The following is a 19,025-nucleotide window of genomic DNA, read 5'->3' as shown; positions in this document are numbered from 1 at the left end:
CCTCTCTTTGCTCCCTGGTTCTTCAGCATCACCATCTCTAGCTCTCTAGACAGGGTAGAGACACAGATGGGCATACTGCATGGAGCGATTCACCTTATCCTCACTAGCCCAGAATCTGCAGTGAGCTTCCTTCCTTCGTTGGTCAAAAGTCACATTCATTCTTCTAGAGCTGTGATTCTCAACCATCCTAACACTGACTCTTTAGTATAGTTCTTCTTGTTGTGATGACCCCCAACCATAGAATTACTTCATTGCTTCTTCATAATTGCAATTTTGCTACTGTTACAAATTGTGATGTAAATATCTGCGTTTTTCTAATGGTCTTAGGTGACCACTGTGAAAGGATCATTCAGCACCACTCAAAGAGGTCACAACCCACAGGTTGAGAACCTCTGGTCTAGAGTTAAGCCCTAGACAGAGTGTGGGGAGGTGAAAGGCCAGCAGGCCAATAAGACAGGAGGATTAAAGATCACCGGAAAGTGCTAGAAAGGAAATAGCAAGTGCAGCTGGGTTTAGATTCTAAAACTAAAGAGGACTTAACCTGTGGGTAGGGTGTGAGCCAGGTGAGGGAAGAGCCCTGAGAACTGCTTCCTTCTAATGGCCCTGGGGTATTCAGCAAGGGAAGAATGTGCACAAGGGAACAGCATGTGTAGGAACCCAGAGATGGCAAGACCTTTGGGACTTTGTAGGAATGCCGGCCTGGCGGGTATTGGGTATTACGAGCATTGCAAGAGTTAGGGAACTTGGGAGGGAAGAAAGATCAAAGGCAAGTCACTTCTCTATGGGGATAACTTAACTGAACCCCTGGCTGCTAGGGTAAGAGTAGCTGTTATGCACTCCCCAGCACAAGAGCTATGGAAGAGCTGCTGTACTCCAGGTACTCAGGGGAAAGCAGAGGCCCAGGAAGCACTTGCTCATTGCTAACAGGCCCCACTCTCCCAGTTTACTGCAGAAAGCCTGTTCTTCTCACATACCTGCCTCTTGACTTAATTATTGAGGAATACATGGTTTTTCAGGCCCATTAACCAATTCTCACACTGTCCTGGCCAAAGGGCAGGTTGCCAGGGAGGCCAAAAGCCACATCAGAGCTTGACCTGGGTCTTTTGTGCTCCCCACCCCCCAACCAGGGGAAGTTCTTGGCAGGATCTGGTAGCCAGGAATGGCCAGCCACATAGAGGAAATAACACCCTGGAGGTACCTCTCTCCTCCAGACAGGCCCCATGTGAATCATTCCCACCATCCATGCAGATCTTCACAACACTCCACAAGGAAGACACTTGAACTACAAGGTCACTACAGGTGAGGACACAAGTTGAACACAGGCTCTTTATGCTGACAGTGAAGGGCATTGACACTAAAGGTCAGGTTTTAGTTAAAAGTAGGCTAGGCTGAGATCAGACAGGAGAAGGCCCTGAGCAGGAGATGGCAGACAGGATAGAGTCACACCCCCTATTGCAGCTGTAGTGGCTATTCATTCTGAGCACTTTGTTCCCATGGTAGGTCTCCCCAAGATCCTGCTGGCCTCTCAGATCTGCCCTGGTGGCAGCTGGGATAACTCTACCATTTCTCTCCAGATAGGGTTGCATCTTAGCAATTAAAACAAGGAAGCCAGACCATAGTGAAGATTGTTTTTGCACAAGGTTCTACCTTCACTAAACTGACATTTGAATTAAGCATCAGATGATACATGTGTAATCCCAGCACCCAAGAGAAGGAACCAGGGAGATGACAAATTTATGGTCAGCCTACATTACAGTGAGACCTTGCCTCAATAAGATAAAACAAGAAAAGAAAACTCAGGGAGCTGAGCATATAGTTTAGTGGGTGGAGTGCTTGCCAAAAACACACAAATCATGGGTTCTAGATCCAGCACACCATAAACCAGGGTTGTTAGTACATGTCTAATCTCGGAGCTCAGGGGATGGAGGCAGGAGACTAGAAAAATTCAAGGTCATTCTTGGGTATAAGTTCAAGGGTAGCCTGAGCTACATGAGACTCTGTCTCAGAAAAGCCAAAACCAAAATAAATAAGTTAATAAAACAAAACAAAACCACAACTAAGTTAGTAACTAAGTGTGGTGTTTTATGCCCATAATCCTAGCACTCAGAACCCAGAGGTAGAGTCAGGAGGATCAGAAGTTCAAGGCTATCCTGCATCAAAAGTGTTATCCAGCCTGGGCTATGTGCAACATTGAGACCCTGGCTAAAATTTAAATAGGGTTGGAAGAAACAGCATTGCACAGGAGGCAGAATCTTCACAGGCCCCAGGAGAGCAAGCCTGTGTATACCAGGGACAGGAAGCACCTGGCTGTTGCCCTCATATCATGCCAGCCACAGACAGCAGCCATCCTGGCATGTGGCCTGGTGAGCCCTGCTTTGGAGTGGTATCCATGTAATAGAAGGCTAAAGGTAAAAAGCCAGTTTCTCTCCTCACCTCTGCACAGGAACCTAGGACAGCTGCAGCTATGGATTGAAGAGGGCCGAGCTAAGTACAGTGTGGAGTGCCTGTGGTGTAGAGGGCATGATGTACTTCTGCTCACAGATAAGCACCAGGGAGACCAGGAGAGTTAAACACACAAGTTTGTCTCTTCAAACGAAGGTGGTATTTACCTTTCTTCCTTCAGGAATGCTGGGGGAGGGGGTAGTAGTTCCTGACCTGGTGATCCTTTGCTATCTGTAGGACCAGACTTCACCCATATCACTCAGAAATTTGTTGAATTTGGACTTTCCCTTCCTCAATCTTGAGCATTACTCATCAGTCCATAAAGCCATCTTTATGAGAGATTTCACTTAAGCTCTAAAACAGCCTAAGAGAGTTCTGTATCATCTTAGGGCCAGGCCACTCCTGACTCCCACAAGTATTGTGTTTACCTCTGTCGTTCTCCCCGGACCCTACCTTGAACACTGTTTCTGAGTCACCAGTACCCAACACAAAGAAGCCATGTGTAGTTTGTAAAGAGTCTCAATATAATCATGTCATAAGTTTGTTGTTCATATGAGACTGAATTAATTGTCATCAGGAATTTTTTTCCAGAATTGTTCTGTGCTTAAATACAGCTAAAACCAGCTACCTGGGGTCGGACTCTGGAAGTCTGGCCCAGCACTGACTAATTAAGTCTGAGTTTTGTTATCACCTCACTTAGATTGTTTCCCTGCCAGCTGTGATTCATGGAGGGACCCCTAAGATGTGGGAGAAGGGAAATGTCCCTTGCTCGCTGGGACATCCCTCCTCATCCTGCTCCAATCACAACCGAACTGGCAGCAAGCAGACTGCAGATGAGGCCCAGACTTGCTCCATCCCAGCTTCCAAAGATGCATGGACACTCTATGTCAACCTGTCTGTCACCTCACCAGTTGTTCCAGGCGTATGCTGAGGTGACATCCTCAGGGCACCAAGTAGGAGTCTCTATTATGAGCAGGTCTCTCATCTCTAAGAACACAGGTGGAGGTAAGAGGTCACATAAGACAAAAGCCAGGTCTTTCCACTCACAAGGTGGGTGTGGCACATGCAGGAAGGGTGCATGGGGAAGAACCCCTGATTTAAGGCATTTCCCTGGTGCCGACCACATGACAGGTATGCTGAATAAGAGAGTTGTCCTCCTCCTCTCCTTTCTTCCAGGATTGGGGATTAATGATGTGCATGCTGACATTCCCAGCCCTGGTTTTTACTTTTTATTTTGATGCCAGACCACATTTATTAAGCTACCAGCTGGGCTTGAACTCATTTTATAGTTGAGGCTGGCCTTGAACTTTGCACCTTCCTGCCTTGACTTCCATAGTAGCTGAGCTTACAGGCTTATGCCACCAGGTTTGCCTTTCATTGTCCTTTCTAAAAAATTTGGTTGTTTTTTGTTTTTTGGGTTTTGAGGGGGGGTTATTTTGTTTTCAAGAATGTAATATTTTATTAATTCAATGAAAATTTATACATGCATACAACACATTTTGATCCTATTTACCTTCCATTCCCCCATTTTCTCCTCATCTGCATCCACCCTTTCCCAACTTCATGTCCTTCTTTTTACTTTTTAAAAAAACCTACCAAGTCTAATTGTGCCACCCATATATCTATGGGTCTGGGCTATCCACTGAAGCAAGGCTTTCTTTTCCCAGAAGCCATCAGCTGTCAATAGCTCATGAGCCTCTCCCCTTTATTGTCCATTTTTAAGGCACTTCAAAACATTAATTTTAGGATTGGGTGAGGGTGGCAGCATGCAACTATAGTCCTAGAGTTGGGGAGGCAGAGATAGGGGATCCCTGCAAATCACCTGTCAGCAAGCCCAGCCAACTGATGGGCTTCAAGTTCAGTAAGAGACCCTGGCTCAGAAAAATTGGGTGGACAGCAACCAAGGAAAGCAGCTGTCATCATAGACCTCTGGCTTCCATGCCGTGTGTGTGTGTGTGTGTGTGTGTGTGTGTGTGTGTGTGTGTGTGTGGTGTATATGTGTGTATGTATTCTTGTAGGTGTGTGCAGGTACACGCACACACACACACACACACACACGCGCGCGCGCACTCAATTGGTAGAGCCTGGCATTCACCAGCCCTAGTTTTGAGTCTCAGAACCACACAAAGTCATACAACTGTGATTCCAGCACTCAGGGTGTAAGCCAGGAAGATCCTGTGGAAGACTATTCTAGCTATACAGCGAGTTTGACATCAGCCTGGAACCCATCTACCTCATCTCAAAAAAAAAAAAAAAAAAAAATCTAACTTAAATCTCTCCTTTGAAAGCTGTCACTGGCTCTGCTGTGAAGACAGACACTTCGTGGAAGAGCAAGTTAGACATAAGACTCATGTCCTTGTGCTGTGGGCCCACAAGGGTCCTCAGATCTTAGCTTCTATGTAGATGGCCAATAAATCACTGTCCCCAGGGCATAGTTCCCTTAGCCTCTACTCTGAGAAGGGCACTCTCTATGCATGGTGTCTAGCCCTTGTCATCCTGGATGGGAGAAGTGTGGTCCCACTTTATAGATATGGACACTGAGGCCAGGGAGATGGTATCCTGCACAGGCCATTCCTCCAGGCCTGCTGACAACCAGACATTGAGCTCCGAGGTTCTCCGGAGCCCAGTGGCTGCACAACCTGGAGACTCTCCAGGGACTGTTAGGGACTGAACCTGGAGGTTCTGCTCCCTGTCCCAAGTAGGCTAAGAGGAGCATTGAACATGGAAGCAAAGGTGAGTATTTCCCATAAGTCTCCACTCTAAGTATTCCCTGTTTCCCAGATTCTCCCAGTATTTCCCTAATGGAAAGCAGGTCCCCAAACCCTCCCCTGGAGACTCCAAAGAGCTGGAACAGAACCCTCAAATCAACCTGGTAGCAGCAAACCTTCCTAGAACAGCTAAAAGCAGGGGGAAAGCCTGGCATCTCCTCCTTCATTTTGTGTCTCCTTGTGTTTGCTTTGGACTCCTGCCAGATTCTGTATAGACATGAGAATTACTAAGACTTGTCTGTCTATCTTCATTTCCCCTCAAGACTGAAGAAAGACAGGACAGTATGCGGAACCTGCAGTCACCCAAGATTCCAGAACCGCAAACTTCCCTGGCCCATGGTGTCAGTCACCCCTGATGCTGAAGCTGCATGCAGGAGCAGCTCACCTGGGAAGAAGTGGATCCGTCTCCCCATTCATACCAGTGCTAAGAGGTTAGCATGTTCCAGACCAACTGGCATAGCCTGAGCTGAACAGTGGGGGACAGGACCATACCTCAGCCAGGGCTGCTTAGCTGGACACAACACCTCTTGCCCCTGGCCCGGTTCTCCCTCTATTAAACTTAGAACTTGTATCTGTACCCTGACGATGAACTCGGGGTCACTGGGCCCTGTCATCTGTCTCTTCCTATCCTGTTGGTCTCTTTTTCACTCTACCTCCTTTCTCCTGTTGCTGTATGGGACAGGTAGCTGAGCCTAGCTTATCGATGCTGCCAGAGCCCTGGCTTCTGCCCTCAAACCCCACTTACAATGAGGCTGGAGCCAGCTTCAAGGCCAATAATAAATTCCCTGCACAGTTCTTGGTCTTGGCCCTCCAATCTTCTGCCCTGTAAGGATGGGTCAGGGTGAATGGGAACAGTTACCTCGTATTCATAGGGTGACATTCGTGGCAGAGGCAGTGGCCATTCCTAAGGGTCCCCTGACAGTGTTGGTTAGCCCTGATGGGGCTTCCAAGGGGGTTTTCCCAGCTGTCCCTAACTCAACAGACAGCAGCAGCTGCTGGTGTTCAGGGTCAGAGGAAAATCCCTAAATGCACTACAACAGCCTCTCACCTCCACCTGGCCTCCACTGTGGACACTTCCCCCAATCCACTCCTGGTGACTGTGATTTCTCAGGGTCACATCTGTGCCTGAAAGCTAGCTGTGGGTGGGGAAGAGCCAACTGCACTTTCCAAGAATGCCAAGCCTTGGTGGCCACAGGTCCTGATGCCTCGAGGGCAATCCTGATCTTGGTCTCACATGAAGTCACAAGAGAACTGCATTCTCTGCTGCCCAGGTAGAGGAGCCAGACTCTGTTTCAGCAGACCCCCAGCCATTCCACGGACACTGCTGGATGAGGAGCCCAAGAGAAGGCTCTGGGTCTGACCCCTGGGAGCTTTGACAATCTGCTGCACTGAGTACAGAAGACTATGGTGGCAGCTGAGTAGTAGAGGTTTTAGAAGCTACTAGAACTGAGGCTGGGCATATATACATGTATATATGTATATAACATACATATGTTATATACATATATATGGATGCATATATATTATATGATATAATATACACATATTTATGGTACTGGGGACTGAACCAAGGGCTTCTTGTATGCAAACACTCTAGCATGCTATCAAAAACTCAAATGTGCGCGCGCACACACACACACACACACTACTACTACTACTACTACTACTTCTTTTTTGAGATAGGGTTTTGCTAAATTGCCCAGGCTGCCCTTGAATTTGTTTTGTGTTTCAGGCTAGGCTAAAACTTGTGATCCTCCTGCCCTAGCAGGATCAAAGGTGAGGCAGCTCCTCACCACACCCCAGCCATGGAGGGTGTGGCCCAGTGTTCCCTGTGGGGTCACCAGGAGTCAGGCTAACACCTGCTTGTGGGCAGGGAGAGAGGGGACCTGTAAGGAAAAAGGGCCAGCCAGAGCCAAAGAAACACTTTGCCCCTGGAATCAGAACCAGTGAAAGAAATACACCCTGGTCCTAAAATTAGAGCAAAAAGGCTAAAAAGGATCATTGAGAGAAACAAACTTTGACCCCCGGAAACCAGAGCCAAATCTGACCCTAAACCTTTGCAAACAAACCAACCCATGAGCCAGTCTTAGCTCAGGGATTGAAATCTGACCAATCCCCACCCTGGAAATCTCTGCCCCCTAAGAATCCTTATGTAAACCTGTGTCTGTTCAGGTTGTGGCTGCCTGGCTGTCCTCTGCCACCCTGGCAGAATCAGCCACTCTCCTGGATTCTTCCCTCCCAATATATCTCTTGAATGAGGTTTGGGTGAGACCTTCTTTCACTGGAGCAGAGACAAGCCTGAGCGGAGAGGAGCAGAGCAGGGCTGTAACACTTTTCTCTGAGGAAACCTTTCCCTTGTGAAGTGAAGTTGTTACACTCCTCCCCCCCCCCCCAGCCCTCCCCACCACTCCGGGGACTGGAGCAGAACTGTAACAACTTTGCAGAGGATACCCTCTCTTGCCCCAGCAGAGCTGATACACTGACAAAGTATTTCCCTGGAGCAAGGCTGTAAGCTACTATGCTAACTGGCCTTGGTATTCCTTGGCTCCTGATCCCCAGAATACCTTGAGTTGTAACTCAGTATTCTTTGGCTCTCAATGCTATAATACATCCCTGTCCATCCTATCTGAGCTATTGAAATGCTTATAGAACCAGCAAAGAAAGGCCAGTAGCCTTGGCTTCCTGGCTGTCAGCTCTGCCCCAGACAGGGGTGTAGGGGGCTAAGGAAGATTGCATGGTGGTGTGGTAGGAACTGGGAAATGGGGGTGGGTGGGCAGGCCATAGGGGAGGTGAGTGACTGCTCTGGGCCTGGAGAAGGCCAATAAAGCCTTCATGTGTCAGTAGCTACTTTCCTTAGTGTGCCCATTTCCATGACAATACCAAGCCAAGCAATCCTGATCACACCTGGCTTGTTTCTTTTTCTATGCACCAAGGCAATTTTCTGCCTCAGATTTCAAGTGTCAGGGCCACAGGCCTGCATTCCTATGCTTGGTCCAGATCAAAGGACTGCTTTTCATGGAGCCTGAAAACTTCCTTCAACCAGAGTGGCTTCTGGATACTAATGTACTTCATTCATTCAGCCAGTCTGGAAACACACACACACACACACACACACACACACACACACACACACACTCCTGTCACCATCCTTCACTGCCCTAGGTGCAGGTCTGTCTTCTCCCTGGAAACACACACTCACACATACACACACACACACACACACACACACACACACACACACACACACACACACACACTCCTGTCACCATCCTTCACTGTCCTAGGTGCAGGTCTGTCCTCTCCCTGCCACAGCTTCTAGCTCTCTCAGTGTCCTTCTTTTCTTCTGTACCGCTTCCCAGGGGATCCTGTCTGGTCCCGCCCCAGCCGGAGCCTGCGCATTGAGCAGAGCCCCTCCCCCTACAAACAACCAGAGCAAAGCTCCAAAGCCTCAGATCCTAGCATCTCTCAGGCTGGCTGCTTGCTGGGCATCCTAAACCTTGGGCTGTGAAGGGCAGAGGTGGAGCCTGAACTGTGGGGTACCCAGGAGAATGAAGCAGGTAGGGTTGTGGGGATGCCGTGCTGTGAGGATGATGATGGCAAAGAGCCTGTGGGAGGAACATAGATGCTGAACTGGGCCCCAGTGTAAAGAGGGCAGGGAAAGCCTAGAGTGGTAAAGGAATAATGCTAGGAGAAGGGCAGAGACCAGTCCAGGAAGAAAGGGCGTTCAGGTGTGGAGGACAGGTGTGCATTGGTGGGGCCTGCCATCTGTTCCTGGTGTCCCCCAGGCCCTCGTGGACGGTACTGAAGATGTCTCCCTGGACTTTGGCAATGAAGAGGAACTGGCCTTTAGGAAGGCCAAGATCAGGTATGTTGAGACCACGCCTTGGGCCAGTAGTCCCACGATGCAATATTCACCAATTCACCAATTCATTCATTCAAAATATACAGAGCAACTACTGCATGCATTTACACAGACCCTGCCCCCTTGGAGTTTATAACTGGGTGGGGAGATTGTTTACTTATGAGGCAATAATATTAACAGGGTTAGGAAGAAAGCAGCATGGTAAGGCAAGAGAAGATTCCAAGAGGTGTTCTCATGACTTAGCACAGCCAGGGGGTGTTTTTCTGAGGAGGTGACTTTTAAGCCGGAAATGGATGATGAGAAGCAGGCAGCCATAGGAGACTCTGGAAGTAGATCATGTTCATGGCTCCTGCAGCCTTGTTGGACAGTCAGAGAAGAGCACCATGACTTTATGGCAGTGTAGGAGGGGAGTCACAGGGTAGCCAGACAGATGAGGAAATGCTTAGTGCTCCAGCCAGCCAGACATATTTTCCTTCAGGCTTGACACCTTCATCAGCCAGAAGGTAGCAGGACCAAAGTAGAGGAGTGACTTGGAAGCATGCTGGCCACTGGCCTGAGCACCTGATCCTCTAGAAACATTCCCAGCTCAGCCACACCCACTTGCCCGTTTTGCACATCTCTTCTTCTACCTGTCGTACTTGGTGGCCAGGTCTGGTGCCTTTCCTTTATTTTTATCTGGTGCTGGGGATGGAACTGAGGGCCTTGTGCATGCTAGACAAGAGTCCTACCATTCTGCTGTATCCTCAGCTGTTCCTTTTGTCTCCCCCTCCCATTAGATCTTCTGATTTTGACACAATGGTCCCTAGAATGGAATAGGCTGCATTTTCTCCCTGTGGTCACTGTAATGGATTATCATAAACATGCTGGATTCATGTAACTCAGTTGGTAGAGTTCCTGCCCAACATGCACAGAACTCTGGGTTCCACCCTAAAAATGGCATAAATGAGGCATGGTGGTGCACACTCCAGTGCGCGTACACACACACACACACACACACACTATTTGTACTTCTCACTAGCAAAGGTATTTGTGACAAACCTCAAGCCTGCTCAGCAGTCTAGGGTAATTTACACTTCTAGGTGTCCTTTACTATGTGGTTTGGGGTTGTAGCTCAGGGATAGAGTGCTTGCCCAGCATGCAGGAAACCCTGGGTTCCATTTCGTACCTAGCACTAAATAAACTGGGCATGGTGGCACACACCTGTAATCCCAGTGCAAGGGAAGGGGAGGCAGGAGGATCAGAAGTTCTTGGTCATCCTCAGCTACATAGTGAGTTCAGGACCAGCTTGGACTGCATGAGCATCTCCATTTCTGTCTATCTCTACCTCTGTCTGTCTCTCTTAGATCCTTTAGTAAACAAAGATGACAAGTCCCCTTTTCCATAAAATGTAACATCCACCGGTTCCAGAGACAGGGATCTAGATATTGGAGGCACATTATTCATCCTTGTATACTGTAGGAACTGGAATCCTAGGTGAAGGAGTTTGTAGAACAACTGTATTCAGTGCCTGGCAAGTATCACCTGTGTACCTGACCCTGGGTGGGTGTCTGGGGCTATGCAGTATACAGGACCCAGCCCCTGCCTATGGAGTTGTCCAGGCTAGTGCATAAGGACCTTTCTGCCATGTAAAGGTCAGGTTCTGCTTTGTTGTGGGGCTGCCCTATGCAACCCTTTCTTGATTGCTTTCAGCTAGCTTTCTCCTCCCTTGTGCTGCTCAGGAGCTCCTGCCTAGGGAATGGTGCCATTCTACATTTATTAACAATCGAGACAATCCCCACAAACATGCCAACAGGCCAACCTGATCTGGATAATTTCATGCTGAGACTCTTCTCAAGTTGACAGTTAAAATCAAGCAGTCCCAATATATTCACAAGATAAAAGGTGGTGGTTACTAGCTACCTGTGGCTATTGAGAATTGGAACTGTGGCTAGAGATGTGGAATTTGGTTCTGTTTAACTATACTAGATGACCAAATCTAGAGCTGTTTTCCCTGGAAAGGTTTTGTTGGGAGCAGTGCTGGGGTCAGGACTGCAGGGTGAAGATGGTGCCTTAGCCTCTTTCCTGTTGTTGTGATTAAATGCCCTGACAAGTTAAAAAAGGAAGCAGCGTAAGGAAGGAACTGGCTCATGGTTTAAGAGCCAAATACAGCATGGTGGCAGTCACCGTGGCAGGAGCTTGGTGTAGCCTGTCAGAGTGCATCTCTAGTTGGAGCAGTGGGATGCTGTGCTCATCTTCATTTCCCCCTTTTATATGGTTGAGGATCCAAGCCCAGGGAATGGTGCTGCCCACAGTGGGTGGGTCTTCCTCCTTCCATCAGTTTACTAAAGATGAGCCCCCATTGAGCATGCTGAGAGCCTGGGTCCCAGATAGTTCTGGGTCTTCTCAAATTGGCAGTTGTGGTTATTCATCTTAGACTGGTTTAGGAGCAGAAGAAAGCAGAGGCTAGGAGGATGGCTCAGGACACCTGGGAGGTACAGTCTACCTTCACTGTATGGTAGTTACGGTGTGGGTGATGAAGAGGGACCTGGATAAAGCTCACCATAGGTCTGAAGGCAGCTACTGGTCAGTCTGAGCGCTGCCAATCCCAGAATCCTCTGGTGTGCCAATGCTGATTTATCAGCCTCCCTGGGACTTATTCACAAGGGATGTGATCCCTGGCAATCCTGATAGTGCATGCACTCAACAGTATGAAGAATTAGGTTCTTCACTTTGTTTTGGTTTTGGTATGGTTTGCTGAGACCAGATCTCACTATATAACCCAACTGTGGGATCCTCCTGCCTATAGCTCCCAAGTGCTATGATTATAGATGTCACTCCCACACCTGGTGTAAATCAGATTCTATTTACTTGCTTGCTTACTTTTTTTTCTTTTTTGGACAGGGTCTTATGTAGCCCAGGCTGTCATTGCTATGAGCTGGAAACTCTGATGCTTCTGCCTCTTCCTCTCAAGTGCTGAGATTACAGGTGTGTGCCACCACACTTGGTTTATGTGGTTCTAGGATGTTTTAGTTGTGGTTTCTATTGCTGTGATAAAACACCGTTACCGAAAGTAACTTGGATAGGAAAGAGTCTATTTGACTTAAAACTCTCAGGTTTTTTTGAGGCAGAGTCCAGGCTAACACCACAGGGCTGGCTACTACACCCCGTCTGCTTAGTTTATTTTACTGAAATTAAAAAAAAAAAAAAAAGACAACAAACAATGTGTCTGATCTCTGTTTTCCCAGGTTGTACAGGGCAGTGGTGCTTGGTAAGTTCAAATCCCTGCAAATCAGAACTTCTTAATCCTGCAAAAGTGAAGCTCTGTGCCCATTAAACCATTCTTCATTCCCATTAACCACCTGTTAACCACCGTCCTGCTTCTGTCTGCATGAATCTGAGCAGTCATTCATGAAGGCAGAATCAAAGACAGCATTTGCCCTTTCTTTACAGCTGCTTCTTTTACTGACTATAATGTTCTCAAGGTTCGTCCCTGAATTTTCTCTTTAAGGATGAATAGTAGCCCCTTTTGTGAGTCTGCCACATTCACTTATGAACAGTTGGGTGGCTTCTACCTGTCAACCTTGTGACTCATACTGCCCTGCAAATGGGTTTGCACACCCACCTTTGAGACTGTGCCTCCAATTTTCTTACATGTAGTCCCAGAAGCGGGGCTGTGGGCTAGATGGAAGTTCTCCTTTTATGTTCTGAGGAACTTGTGAACCATTTCCCAGAGTAACCACACCACTTTAAAGTCGGCAGACTTTGCCCACCCTTGCTAGCGTGCGTTTTCTGTAGGGCTTTTTGTTTTGGATTGCTGTTGTTTTGGTTTTTGAGGCAGGGTGTCATGTAGCCCAGGCTGGCTTCAAGCTCTGTATGTAGCCAAGGAGAACATTGGGTTTTTGGTTTTCCTCCCTAGTGCTGGGACTCCAAGACCATGCCTCCATATTCAACCTATACCGTATTGGGACTGAGCCTAAGACTTCATGCTAGGCCAGCATTCTCCCAATTAAGCTATATCCCCAGCTCAAGAGAGGTTTTCTTCTTTTGAGACAGGTTCACATTATGTAGAACACATGGGCCTCAAACTCATATATCAAGAACTTATATCATGTGCATGTTCAATTAAAATGCAACTGGCAAACCATCAACTCACTGACAGTCTGAAGCTTAGTGTGGCTTTGGTTCCCAGTTATACAGCTGTCACCATGGCCTCATTCCATAATTATTTCACCATCCTAGATGGAAACCCTGTACCCATTAGACAATCACTTCCCATTTCCTCTTCCCACAAGCTCCCAGCTGCCACCAATATACTTCATATTCTGCTTATTCTGGACATTTGATATAAATGGCATGTGTTAGGATTTTCCAGAAGTACAGAAATAGTGTATGTATGTATGTATATGTACATGTATATGTGTATTTGTGCATGTGTATTTGTGTATGTTTAGGAATGTCATGGGTATTTGTGAGTGTGTGTGTGTTGTGTAGGTGTGTTATGTGAATGTGTGCTCATCTGTGTTTATATATGGAATCCATAATTGTTATATGTATGGAGATTTATTATGAGAGCTTGGTTCACATGGTTTCGGAGCTTGAGACCCCGGCATCTATTAACAAACTGGAACTGCCATGAAGCTGGTAAGCACCCCGGTCTTTGAAGAGCAGGGGCCAGGGACATGATGAGGACCAGTCTGAATCCTGGGGTTCCACTCTGCACAGCTTAGTTTGTGTTGAAGGTCTGAACTGGTAACTCTGATGTCTGAGGGTGGAGGAGATTTGTTTTCCAGCTCAGACTGAGAGTGAATCCCTTTCCTCTTCCCTGTTGCTCTGTGCTCAGGCCCTGGTAGAGGTCTGAGCCTCACCTGCTCCTGCAGGGGTTTCTTTTCATGGTCCCCCTTCTGGAAAATCCTCAGAGACATACCCACAAATTGTGCCTTACCAGCCAACTAGGCAACCCTTAGCCCAGTGAAATTAACATATGAAATTATAAAATATGCAGGGTGTGCAAATGTTTATATATGTACATGTGTGTGCAGGTGTATGCAGGCCTGAGGTTAACCTTGGCTCTCATTCTTCAGGACCCACCCACCTTGTTTTTTGAGACACTGTCTCTTACTGGGCCCTGGGACCTGGGTCTTAGTCTGGGCTAGCTGTCCAGTTAGCCCCAGAGAGCGGCCTGTCTGGTGTTATGAGCAGGGACTACCACTCCTGACTATTTACACGGTTGCTGGGAGTTGAATTCAGGTCATTATGTTTGCACATCAAGCACTTTACCGACTGAGCCATCGCGGATTCCAGGTTCATCTCTGTCTGGATATTTAGCCACATTTAATTCCTCTTTAAGACCAAGTCCCATTGTATGGATGTACTACAATTTGCCCATTCATTCATAAGTTGATGGGTATTTGAGTTATTTTTGTTTTTCAGTTCTTATTAATAATGTTACTATGAGCATTTGAATCCATGTTTTGGGGATAGAGCATATGTTTCAGTTTTCTGAGGTACTCACCTAGAAGTGAAATCCCAGGGCCCTGTGGTAACTCATCTATAATACCAGTGGGGAAACTTAGCCACTTTAAAGAATGCATGGAGTCCTGGGCTTCTGGTCAGGGAGACCTAGTTTTGGACCTCAATTCAGCACCCCCAGCCAGCCAGCACCTGCACCCTGGGGTTCAAGTGGCAGATGCCTTTGGAGGCATGAATGACTTTTGAGTAAAGTTGCTTCTGAGTTCCATGGAAGGACAAGGGCAGAAACCATTTAACTCCACCCTTATCAGGAGATACAGCCCCACTCCTCTTGAAATGCCTTTGCCTCTGCCATTTGTCTGGGCTGTGTTTTGCTGCCAGGGATGGTAGGCTAACTTAAATCAGCAGGCTGCATTTTTCCCACCAACATTTCCTCATGGTTCCATCCTCTTGGATCCAAGGTCCTCTTGCCAATTTGCAGTTCCCTTCTTCCTGGGGCAGGTAGTGAGTTCGACAGTTCCAGGGATCCTTGGGACTTTGGGAGACCCAGATCCTTCCAAGACATGCCTGTGCCAGCCCAGGTCTTTATTCATAGTGATCCTGAACTCAAATAGGGACCACACACTTTTAAGATCCTCAATTTTCTAATCTGTATGACAGGGTGGTGGCAACTTTATGGTACTGTCATATGAGGGCTGCAAGGGGCAGCCATGAAAGAGTGATGTATGTAGAGGCAGTGTGTTCCTAGATTGCATAAAGATGCTTGTTATTTCACTGATCTTGTGGCTTCTGGTCCAGCCTCTGTACTCAGGTCTGGGGTGCCAGCAGATCCTTGGTGGAAATGAGATGATGCACTGAGGAGGTTCTAGAAGCTGACTGCTGTCTCTCCATGGAAAGCTGAGCTCACCCTTTCCCATTTCTTTTCCTTTAAATATTTTGCATTTTAAGACTTTTTTTTTTTTTTCGGTGTGATTTGTGTGCAAGTGCACACGTGTGTTCCTAGCAAGCTTTTGCTTTCAAGGCACCATCTGCATGAAGTCCCAGCAAATCCCAATGCCATGGGTCTCAGGCCTTGTTCCCTGCAGTGTAATAGTCTTCCCCTTCCCCACACTGATTTGGGGGGGTTGATATTTGTCCCAGTTGTCAAAGCTACTTTGTTTTCATGGTTTGATCAGAGCTTCTCAGTTGGTTCAGTCTGGGAGAGTGTATGTGAAGTTTTCTAAAAAAAAAAAAAAGATTTATTTTCTGTGTATGATTGTTTCACTTGTGTGTATGTATGTGTACCATGTGCATGCCTGGTACCCATGAGATCCTCTGGAATTACAAATGGTTGTAAACCGCCATGTGGGTGCTGGAAACCAAATCCAGGTTCTCTGCCAGAGCATTAAGTGCTTAACTGCTGAACCATCTCTTCAGCCCAGTGTGGTTTTTTATTTAGCCCAGGCTGGCCTTAACTTATTATGTAGCCAATAGTAGCCTTGACATTCTGATCTTCTTGCCCTCCACCTCTTGAGTGCTGGTGTTACAGGTGTGGGCCACCACACCCTAATGTGGATAAATAAGGATCAGAGAAAACAGATAGGCTGATGGATGTTTATTCAGGGAGAAATCACTTACAACAGAGACAGATGACCGCCAGTAGGTTCCCCATCCCAAGGATGCCTCTGGATGCTATCTGTCTCAGACCAGGAAGCAAGAGAAGGCCTCTTTGAAGTCCTGATCCTCTGACTTCTACCTCTCCAGTGGCATTACAAGTATACAACCACCTTTGCCATGGCCATATCACTATTTGTGGTAGGGTGACCTGTGCACTGCAGGTCATTAGCAGCATCCCTGCCCTCTGCCCTCTAGGCACCAGGAGTATGCAAACTATCACTTGGTGGCAACTAAAAATGTTCAGATACTGTACATGTCCTCTGTAATCAAAACCACCAATTTGGATTTATACTATTCTCTATTGGGAATTTAAAATTTTTGTTTCTCAGTTAATTGGTCATAAGGCCTAGACTGATCTCAGTTTACTATTTAGCCAAAATGACTTTGTCCTCCTGATCCCCTTGGACAGCCCAAGTGCTGAGATTATAGACATGTGCCACCAGGCCCAGCTTCTACCTAGAGACTGTGTCTAGATAAGCTAAAACTGGTGTTTAAGGGAACTTGGAGCTGTTTCATTACTTCTATGTATGATGTTGATCAAGAGAAGCTGGAGATAGAGGAAAGGGAGGGTGGGTGGGTGACAGCACTTGGGATGGTTTGGTGCCCAGTCATTCTTGTAAAACAATAAAAACACACCTCTATTTGCTACACACACACACACACACACACACACTCACACACACTCAAAGCACTCCTACACACATACAGGCACACACACATGCTCCAGAATTCTAAGGAAATAATAATTTTGATTTTCTTATTAACCCAAATGTCTGACCATTCAGTTGATAATGATGACCCTCACTAAGACTCCTATGTGCCTTTGGGGAGCACATTCACGCTCACTCTCTAAAATCAATTTAGAAAGATAGAAACATAAGACACATGAATTAAAAAAATTAAAACCCTGGCATTATGGAGTACCTTTCATCCCAGCACTCAGGAGTCAGAGGCAGAGGAATCTGCAAGTTTGAGGCCAACCTAGGCAACAGAGCAAGTCTGCAAGTTTGAAGCCAGCCTTAGCTACAGAACCTATCAACCCTCTCAAACAACAACAACAAACCCAGATACATAAGGCAGTTCCATCAGGAGTAGGGTGTTTAACTTTAAGGAGGATTCTGGAACACTAAGGAAAAATAACCTCAAAATCAGGGAACTATGAGCTTTCAGTTCTCTTTGATCAGCACATTATTACTTATTTTGAAATTAACTACTCACATCTCTGAAGGCTACACTTCCCCTTCCATGTGTGTTTCTTATTCACATGAACTTGCCCGAATGAGCTGTGTCAGCAGCAAGACCATTGAAGGGTCACTGCACCAAACCTTGACCCCATGTCTGGAAAGTGTTTGGAGAGGAGGGATGGGCATCGGTCAGGGTCCATGGAGCTCTGTTTTAGATTGCGAGGGATAAATGTCAAAGTACTGGTACAAAGGCCAGTCATAAATGCTGGTGATATTGTCTTAGAAAAGATCAGTTTAGGAACTTCAGGTTGAAAGCCAGGTTCCTTACAGCCCCTGTCTGGTCCTGGCCCATTGGCTGGAAGCTGTGTGCACATCTTGGGCCCCTACTTTTGGTAAAATGTCATTGAGCAGCACACTCTGCCATGGGGCAAGCCTCTGTGACTAAAGGGATCAGTACTCTCAAATCAGGGCTAGTTGGTGACACCGAGCACTGTTGTCTATCCTGATGGACAATGGAGGTGCTGCAATGTTTTAATGGCTCTGTTGACCACATCCATGTTATGTAGGAATCCCACACTGGCACCCATATGACTGGCCATAGAAGGGTGCAGCAATCCATTTTGTTCAGTGCACTCTGGCCCAGCCTATACGTGGCAAATAGCAGGCATCCAACCACCAGTGGGCTATTACTTGAAGCTAAATTTATTTAGTGGTATTTCTGGAATGGTATTGAAGATAAATTGAAAAATATTTTATTCTAAAATTAACTCTGTGTCAATTTAAACAAAGTCAAGTTAGCATAGTGATTATTTTCTTTCTTTCTTCCTTCCTTTCTTTCTTTCTTTCTTTTTAAGGTGTGTGTAGAGGCGGGTGCTTGTGTGTCATGGAGGTGGGAAGACAACCCTGGAGGAGTCTCTCCTTCCATCGTGCAGGTCCCAAGGGCTGAACTTGTGTCATCAGGCTTGGCAGTAGGCTCCCGTACCTACTGAGGTGTCATGATGGCCTATCTGTGGTTACTTTGAATGCCAAATTAATCTGTAAACAAAAATACACATAGGCCCCCAATACACAGTGCACTATTTTTAGTATGGTGGAACATGATAAAACTCCAAATAAAGGCCCTCTAAAATATGGCCACTAGATAATGTTAACTTGAAAAATAGCACTTCAAATTAATATTCACAAAGGAATTTAAAATATCTTTTTAAATATTTTCTTTTAGAAATTTTAAATTGTTCATGTGTAAAAATGTTTTAGCTGTGCATACGTATGTACCATGTGTGTGCCTGGTACTCATGGAGGTTAGAAGACGGGATCCGATCCCTGGGACTGCAGTTACAGACCGTTCTGTGCTGCCGAGTGTGGTGCTGGCAAATGAACTCAGGTCCCCTGGAGAGCAACAAGTGTTATTATTATGGACAAGCCATATTTCCAACCCCATAGAAGGATTTTGGAAGTGCTGTTTTTTTAGAATAGCACTACAAAGCCAGGCATTAAGGTACACTCCTGTGATCCCAGCATGTGGGAGACAGAGGCTGGTAGATTGGAGGAGGTACAGGGTCCCTTCCCATCTGTATAGGGAGTTCAAGGCTTGCCTGGGCTACATGAGCCCCTATCTCAAAGTAAACATATTAATCAATACATCAACAAAGGAAAGGCACAAGT

General features: G+C 46.7%; 1 protein-coding gene across 1 annotated transcript in view; it reads left to right on the top strand.

Moving 5' to 3' along the window:
* The first annotated feature begins 8,751 nt into the window (after positions 1 to 8,751).
* The window catches only part of Tvp23a (trans-golgi network vesicle protein 23 homolog A), a 31,006-nt gene continuing 20,732 nt past the window's right edge, over positions 8,752 to 19,025 (top strand). Inside the window, exons 1-2 of the mRNA XM_051181448.1 lie at positions 8,752 to 8,767; positions 8,996 to 9,075. Of these exons, the coding sequence (XP_051037405.1) occupies positions 8,759 to 8,767; positions 8,996 to 9,075 (89 nt within the window). The 5' untranslated portion in view covers positions 8,752 to 8,758. The remainder of the gene's footprint in view (positions 8,768 to 8,995; positions 9,076 to 19,025) is intronic.

This window comes from Phodopus roborovskii, unplaced genomic scaffold (assembly GCF_943737965.1).
Source record: "Phodopus roborovskii unplaced genomic scaffold, PHOROB, whole genome shotgun sequence".
In the NCBI taxonomy this organism is placed as follows: domain Eukaryota; kingdom Metazoa; phylum Chordata; class Mammalia; order Rodentia; family Cricetidae; genus Phodopus; species Phodopus roborovskii.
This window is presented reverse-complemented; position numbering and strand designations above follow the sequence as displayed.